The sequence below is a fragment of the Somniosus microcephalus genome, chromosome 14 (assembly GCF_052327205.1).
Source record: "Somniosus microcephalus isolate GS21.2 chromosome 14, FLI_Smic_1.0, whole genome shotgun sequence".
Classification (NCBI taxonomy): Eukaryota; Metazoa; Chordata; class Chondrichthyes; order Squaliformes; family Somniosidae; genus Somniosus; species Somniosus microcephalus.
Genome location: NC_141000.1, coordinates 96,404,384 through 96,412,832, shown reverse-complemented (window position 1 = coordinate 96,412,832; position 8,449 = coordinate 96,404,384). Strand labels below are relative to the sequence as shown.

General features: G+C 43.8%; 1 protein-coding gene across 1 annotated transcript; it reads right to left on the bottom strand.

Moving 5' to 3' along the window:
• Positions 1-315: 315 nt before the first annotated feature.
• LOC147107732 (histone H2A-like) lies at positions 316-1,485 on the bottom strand. Its single transcript, XM_086007426.1, has one exon. It carries the CDS (start codon positions 1,383-1,385, stop codon positions 975-977), a length of 411 nt encoding a protein of 136 aa, XP_085863552.1. The 5' UTR covers positions 1,386-1,485; the 3' UTR covers positions 316-974.
• Positions 1,486-8,449: the final 6,964 nt, after the last annotated feature.

Below are 8,449 nucleotides of genomic sequence, written 5' to 3'. Positions count from 1 at the left end.
TTAAAGGCGCTATACAAATACAAGTTGTTGTCACATCATTAACAGGGTACTTAGACTTAAATAGGCAAGACTTAATTTTGTGGCACGTACCTACTGTGCAAATGCAGCAACTTCGCCCTTCAATGGTGAGGCAGAGCTAGGCGGATCGTGAAGCCAACGGCAGAGCGGCGAACTGGGACAGCAACCTCTGGATTGGAGTTTAACCGCACATCTGCCCCTCGCCTGAAGTTACAGTACCATTTGCGCATAAATAACGGCGAGCGACATTAGCCTCACCGTTATTTTGACAGGAAAATCTGGTCCACTATATTTACCAGAGCTCCCTGTTTTAACATTAATTTTCAATCTAGCTAGCAAAAAAAAGTGGATATTAAGAGTTAAAAGGATTGTAATGTCTATAAGCATTGCACCGATAAGCAGTTTTCCAAGTCAATTATGACATTTGACTTAACTGCATTGCAGCTATAAATGCTACATTAATGCTTAATAAAAAATCGTCAGCTCTGGGGGATCAGAAAGCGAGATTCTACATTTGCCAAACTTATCGATGCTGAAGTAGTGGTCTTTAAACTTACTAAAATATAGAACTAACCACACGCACAACTCATCCAGTGAAAGACTCCGCATCAGCAAAATGGTCAGTGAAGGGAGTCAAGCGAGAACAATTGCACTTTTTTTTTAATTCGCCTTTATTAAATAGATGGAGGCATCTTTGAGAGTTAAAATTCATCAGTCACGGGAGAAAAGTTAAAAAGCTGGTCCAAGCCCACCTTGAAACCCTCTTACAGTCGACCAGTTTGGGGGGTTCAATAATCTAGACAGTGGCCATTGGACGGTTGTCAGTCTTTTGGACGCATTCAGATTTTTTTTTTAATAAAAGTCAGCTCCTTTGCAAAAATGCAAGACAGAATAACGGTTGTGTTGAGGCAGGGGTGTTGCGTTGTGGATTATTATGGAGAACCTGTACGCCAAAGTTAAAATTCCAAGGAGCCCAAGTCCTGGGTTTCTCCTGCACCCTTGGCCGTTTTCTTGGGCAAGAGCTGAGCTTGGATGTTTGGCAGCATCCCTCCCTGGGGGACGGTCACATCTCCCAGGAGCCGGAAGAGCTCGGCGTCATTCCTCACCGCCAGTTGAATGTGCCGGGGGGCGATCCGGCGCTTGTGGTCGTCGCTGGCGGCGGCTCCGGCTAATCCTAGCAGCTCGGCCACCAGATATTCCAGTACAGCGGCCAAGTAGATGGGTGCTCCAGCCCCAATTCTCTCGGCGTAGTTACCCATCTTCAGCAATCTGTTCACCCGCCCAACTGGAAACTGCAATCCTGACCTGGACGAGCGAGATTTTGGCCCTTCCTTGGGTTTGACCATAATCTTATCACGGCCCGACATTATAACTGTTACTTTTTCCCTTTCAGCTTTCCATTGGGAAGAGAGAGGTAAAGAAATACATCTGGTCCGGATAGACACAATTAAATAGTGCTGAACCACACGTTGGGACCAAAGGGTTAATTGGTCATCCAATAGGATGTCTTTAAGTCAATCGATAAATTGTTCAATGAATAAATAGGTCAATGAATACGCAAAGCCGCTTAAAGTGAACGAATTACATATATGAATGAATCAATAGACTGTTGGCAGCACGAGTATAAATCACACATAATTCAATTATACTCTGATTAATGACGTTTTAGTTAATCCCATTGTTGAAATCCACGGGTTTAAGAGAGATACCAGCTCAATGAATGAGATAACAAGCAGCAATTTCACATGGGAAGGAACTCGACAAAAACAGAAAATGCTGGAAATACTCAGCAGGTATATAATTACCATTCTGAGATTAATCGGTCATTGTAACTACATTTAGAATACAATTCAGAAGAATTGATACAGAATGTAAATTCTATGGCGATGTCATGCAAGTTTTGAGAGTGCGAAAATTGGTTTTATCTACTTAAGATGCAATCATGAAATTTAGCAAGCTGCACTGGCAAAAGTCACATTACATTACCTTGATTCCTGTATCCAGGGGCAGCATTTGCTTGGTGGGTGGGTTGTTTTTGGGGTTGGGGGGGTGCTCCTACAATCATTATACTAAATGCTACCTATTTAATCTGATGTCAGATCCGTTGTCTGAGCTTTGTCACCTGTTTATTTTTCCAATCAGGTAATCTAAGAATAGATCGAGGTATTAGCCTGGAATTTGCGCTCCCGAAGACAGAGTATGCTAAGCGTACGCCATCGTAAGCCTTCTGAAAGGCCCTGCAACTACCGAACCAAAAGTAAAATCACTTATTTGCCCAGCTACTGCCCAGCAAATGCCCATGAAACCCTTACAGCTGGTAAAAGCAGGTGTATTCTTTTGGTTTGGGTGGTTAAACAAATAGACTGTAACTAATATAACTTTAAAAGAACTTTAACAAATTAAATTAAAATTCTGTTGGCCGGGGTGATGATGCACTCCAGTCTCCATAGCGCCCACCGGTCGCGGAAGGCCTCAAGCGTGCTGACGGACACCGCATGCTCCATCTCCAGGGCCACCCGGACGTGAACTTGGCCGCGGAAGAGAGGCAGGGCAGTCGGGCCGAATGACCCCCTCGACCACCCACTGCCTGGACCAGTGGATGGCCACTTTGGCCAGACCCAGGAGCAGTCCTATGAGGAGGCCCTCCGATCTGCCCGCTCCCCTCCGCACCGGGTGTACAAGCAGGTTTAGGGCCTGCTTTCACCAGCGTAAGGATTAATATAAATCTTAAATTAAAAATGATGCACAAACACTTAAAATTACTTTATGCAAATTTTGGCCTGGACTAAAATGTTTAAAATTATTTTTCAAAAAATTAAATTTTTATGGTATTTGATGTATTGAAGGGACTTTTAATTAAATGTGAAAAGGAGAACATTTATTTTTATTAGAATTGTGTAAATTCTTTAATTATTTGGGGGTTCCATTGCTCATCATTTAGGCGATTCCATTTAGAAATTGCCCCAATGGAATCCTCCTTTCTGATTGGATGACCTGGCACACGTGATCCCAGGGACGCTTCCGAACCGCCTGTGTCCCTGGGTTCCGAGGGCCTTTATGCAGGAGTACGCCTGCAGGCCCAGGACCTGAACTCTTCACAGCCCGGCAACCTGAAAGTAAGTTTGTACATTTTTAGCGGGTCGAAGGCATACTCCAGAGGTACACCTCTGACCACAAATTCGGGGCCATTCTATGCGTTACATGCGCTATTATCATTATTATTTATATTCTACTGTTAAACTTCAGGGGCTTTTATTCCACGCCGTTATTCAGCACCTGGGACCCAGTATGTAAAATTACTTGACATTTTATGTGGAAATATTAGTAACAGGTTGGAGGAGGCAGTAAATACACCTGTGAACCCAATAACACTATGGCAAGAAATAAAATTTAAAAAAATAAGATGTAAAGGTAGGTCATGCCTGATGACCCTGATTGAATTTTTCGAAGAGTGACTAAAGTAGTGGACAGGGGAATGTCTATGGATGTTATTTATATGGACTTCCAGAAGGCATTTGATAAAGTCCCTCATAAGAGATTGTTAAGAGAGGTTGAAGCCCAGGGAAGTGAAGGCAAATTATTGACATGGTTAGGAAATTGGCTGAGTAGCAGGAGACAGAGAGTAGGGATAATGGGCCGGTACTCTAATTAGCAGGATGTGACTAGTAGGATCCCGCAGGGATTTGTGTTGTGGCCTCAACTATTCACCGTATTTAATAACGGCTTAGATGATGTGATAGAAAGCCACATATCCAAATTTGCCAATGACACAAAGATAGGCGGCATTGTAGGCAATGTAGATAAAAGCATAAAATTACAGAGATATTGATAGATTAAGTGAATGGACAAAACTATGGCAAATGGATTTCAATATAGGCAAATTTGGACCTAAAAAGGATAGAACAGGGTACTTTCTAAATGGTGAAAAGCTAAAAACAGTGGAGGTCCAAAGAGACTTGGGTGTCCAGGTACATAGATCATTAAAATGTCATGAACAGGTGCAGAAAATTATGAAAAAGGCTAATGGAATGCTGGCCTTTTTATCTAGAGGACTAGAGTACAAGGGGGTAGAAGTTATGCTACAGTTATACAAAACCCTGGTTAGACCACACCTGGAGTATTGTGAGCAGTTCTGAGCACCACAGCTTAGGAAGGATATATTAGCCTTGGAGGGAGTGCAGCGTAGGTTTACCAGAATTATACTCGGAGATTAGGAGATAAATTACGAGGAGAGATTGCACAACTCTGGTTGTATTCCCTGGAATTTAGAAGGTTAAGGGGTGATTTGATCGAAGTTTTCAAGATATTAAGGGGAACAGATAGAGTAGCTAGAGAGAAACTATTTTCGCTGGTTGGGGATTCTAGGACTAGGGGACGCAGTCTAAAAATTAGAGCCAGACCTTTCAGGAGCGAAATTAGGAAACACTTCTACACACAAAGGGTGGTAGAAGTTTGGAACTCTCTTCCGCAAATGGCAATTGATGCTAGATCAATTGTTAATTTAAATCGGAGATTGAAAGGGCTGGATTTTACCAGCCCTGAGGAGGTGGGTTTGGAGGCGGGACTGCTGGGAAAGTCAAAAAGAACGGGTCCCGAACCCGCTCCCAACCCACCACCAACCAATCTTCCCGGAAGTCGGGTCCCCGATTTGCGCAGGGACCCATATCCTAGCAGCGGGAAGAGGATTATAGTCACTTAACTGCCTGTTAACAGGTAGTTAACAGGCAGTTAAGAGGCTTTTTCTAATTTTTAGGCTTTTGCTGTGGGCTTTCCAACATCGGGGAACCCCGCCAGGGTAAGTGAGGCATGCTGTGGGTCTGTTGTAATGTTTGTGTATAGATGACAGCTGCAGAAGTGGTGTGAAGGATGCAATGGGACACTGGTGAGTATCAGAGGTAAGGAAATGTTGGGAAAGTCATTTTTAATGTGTTTAGATTTTTCTGTAGGTGACAAGCTTTGAGGTGTTTGTGTGGTCTCACCTCAATGGGAGAAGTGACATTGCTTCTGTACCCTCACCTGCAGCTACCATCTGTTTATCCTAAGGAGAGAGTCATTGGAGAGCCTGGGTGCAAGGGCTCATCTTTGTACAGTGATTGTCAGTGTTTGACAGCACCTCAATGTTGTCAAACACTGTCAAATCATCTGTGAAAAATTTATGGTTCATGTGCCTTTAAGAAAACCGGCAGATGAAGTGTCATCAACTGACGTCATTTGACACCGACTTTCCTTTAATTGGCCAGCAAGCCCACAGGGTGGGCTTAACAAGGCCAATTAGGGGAAAATAGCGTCTGTGCGTTGGATGTCGCTGGGAGCGGGACTAGAACTCGGAAGGCTGTAGTCCCGCCCCCAACTCGTCTCGGTGGGTAAAATCCAGCCCATAGAGTTTTGTTAACCAAAGTTATTTAGGGATATGGGGCAAAGGTGGGTATATGGTGTTAGGTCACAGGTCAGCCATGATCTCATTGAATGGCGGAACAGGCTTGAGGGGCTAAATGGCCTACTCCTATTCGTATATTCCTATGTTCCTGGGCAAGGTAATTGCTCTTGAGAGTCGCCTTAAGGAGAAGAGTGGCTTCAGTGAAAGGAACTCCTGTATCCAAAAACAGAGTTAGACAATAGAATGACCTATAAGAATATTAAATCAGAAATATGTGGTCAGTGCATGCATCGTCTATGATTGAGGCTGTAATGCAAAGGGTATGGGAGGGAGATGAACACAGAATTGCTGAAAGCCCAGCAGAACTTTAAACATGATTAGGAGAGGGGCAGTTGGTAATTCTTTCATTCCATACACTGAAGGGTTTGCTCAGAACATTTACTAAGTGGTCCAGAATTTGCTGGAGTGGGCATCTTGTGGTGAATGCTGTGAGTTGGATTTTTCCCCTGTCCCCCTTCAGTTCCAATAATTTTGGGCAACCCCCCCCTGTTATGTCTGACATTGGTGATACGTACTCGATTGCCTGGGCCTGAGCACATGGAGTTTGATAGTGCTGTTATCGATATATTGTGTCTGACATTGGATATAGGTATGCGATTGCTTTTGCCTGGGAGAGTGTGTTTGGATCAGCCATTAAAAGCAACATGAACTGAGCTCTGCATACGGCCTCTGGATAATCTTTGCAAATGCAACACCCCTCCCCAAGTACGGCCATCTACAAGACACAAGTCCGGAGTGTGATGGAATACTCTCCAATTGCCTGGATGAGTGCAGCTCCAACAACACTCGAGAAGTTCGACATCATCCAGGACAAAGCAGCCTGCTTGATTGGCACCCCATACACCACCTTAAACATTAACTCCCTCCACCACCGGCATACCGTGGCTGCAGTGTGTACCATCTACAAGATGCACTGCAGCAACTCGCCAAGGCTTCTTCGGCAGCACCTCCCAAACCTGAAGGACAAGGGCAGCAGGCACATGGGAACACCAACACCTCAAAGTTCCCCTCCAAGTCACACACCATCTTGACTTGGAAATATATTGCCGTTCCTTCATCGTCACTGGGTCAAAATCCTGGAACTCCCTCCCTAACAGCACTGTGGAAGTACCTCCACCACACGGACTGCAGCGGTTCAAGAAGGCAGCTCTCCACCACCTTCTCAAGGGCAACTAGGGATGGGCAATAAATGCTGGCCTTTCTAGCAATGCCCACATCCCACAATTTTTTTTTTTTTAATTACGGGACCTGCCTCAGACACTTGGCCTATGCTCTAGATTTGCTCCCTAAACTCCTCTGCATCTCCATCTCTCTGTCCTCCTTTAAGACCCTTTTCTTTGATTTAAGATTTTGGACACCCTTCCTAATATTTCCTTCTTGGGCTTTGGGAGAATTTTGCTATATAAATGCTCCTTATTGTTTTTATTATTTAGGATCAGGAGGAAGGAAATAGATTGTGCTGGTAGTAGGGTTGCAAAGGGGTGGAAAGTTTCTGGTAAATTTCTGGAAAATATTCCACGGGAAGTTTAGCTTGGGAATTTTGGGAATTTTGCCCAAAAAAGCACATGCTAGCATAATATTGTTTTTTTTGTATTTCTTTCTTTTTTTTCCACAGGTCCTCTCTTAAAATTACTAACAGAGATGGAATCTTAATTATTAAGGAATTTCTTAATCAATATATGTTTATCTTCTTACTTGGCTTGTTTTAATAATTACAAGTTTTGTGTGTGACTGTGAACAAATGTGTCCTGATTGGTTGGATGAGTGGATGAGCGATTAGCTCCCTCTATTTGTAATATTTGCATATCGAATTGTGATTGGCCTGCAGGCATCTGTAAGACTGCTATAGTTTTTTTAAGATCCAGGTTAGGGGTCCTGAGGGAAGTCATTTTGTTTTCTGCTGATGTTGTGATGATGCAGTAAGTAAATCAGACTTTATACCAAATAAACCAGTTACTTGTTGAACTCTGTTGTCCTTCAATTTAAAATATACAAAATAATACACTATTGGTGATGTAGCGTCGTGTGTGTACAGGTCATGCTTTCTTCACATGGAGCATCAGCAAAAATGTACTCACCCTGTTGCAATCGTGCTGATCGACCACAGGCTGAGTATAACAAAGTCCAAGGAAAGCTCAAAGAAATGATAGCGATGGCAGACTGTGTTGCAGTTATCTCAGATGGGTGGTCAAATGTACGAGGGGAGGGCATCATAAACTACATCATCTCCACTCCTCTCCCAGTGTTCTTCAAGAGCACAGACACGAAGGACAACAGACACACAGGCACATACATTGCTGATGAGCTGAAAGCGGTCATCAACGATCTTGGATCACAAAAGGTCTTTGCAGTAGTTACTGACAATGCTGCGAATATGAAGGCTGCTTGGGCTCAAGTGGAGGAGGCCTACCCTCATATTACATCTATTGGGTGCGCAGTTCATGAGCTTAACCTGCTCCTCAAGGACATCATGGGTTTGAGAACCATGGAAGCACTGTACAAGAGAGCCAAGCAAGTTGTTAAGTATGTCAGGGGAAAACCGATAGTTGCAGCAACCTACAACTCCAAGCAAATGACAAAGAACAAGAACACCGCACTGAAGCTGCCCAACAACACTAGATGGGGTGGTGTTGTCATAATGTACAACAGCCTTCTGGAGGGTAAGGAGTCGCTGCAAGAAATGGCAATATCCCAGTCTGGGGATATGGAAACCACCATCAAGAAAATACTGCTGGATGATGTGTTTTGGGAGAGAGTGGTTAGCAGCCTTAAACTACTCTCACCAGTAGCATCTGCAATTGCTCAGATTGAAGGAGATGACGCTGTCTTGTCAGATGTTCTCAGGCTTTTTACTGATTTAAAAGAACAAATCAGCATTGCCCTACCCACATCCCTGCTGCTCAAAGCAGAGGAGAAGGCAATTGTTCAATTCATACAGACGCGTCAAGAATTTTGTGTCAAGCCGATTCATGCTGCAGCATACATGCTGGACCC

Excerpts from the sequence above, each read along its gene's own strand:
- LOC147107732 (XM_086007426.1), bottom strand. The coding sequence starts at position 1,385 with ATGTCGGGCCGTGATAAGATTATGGTCAAACCCAAGGAAGGGCCAAAA.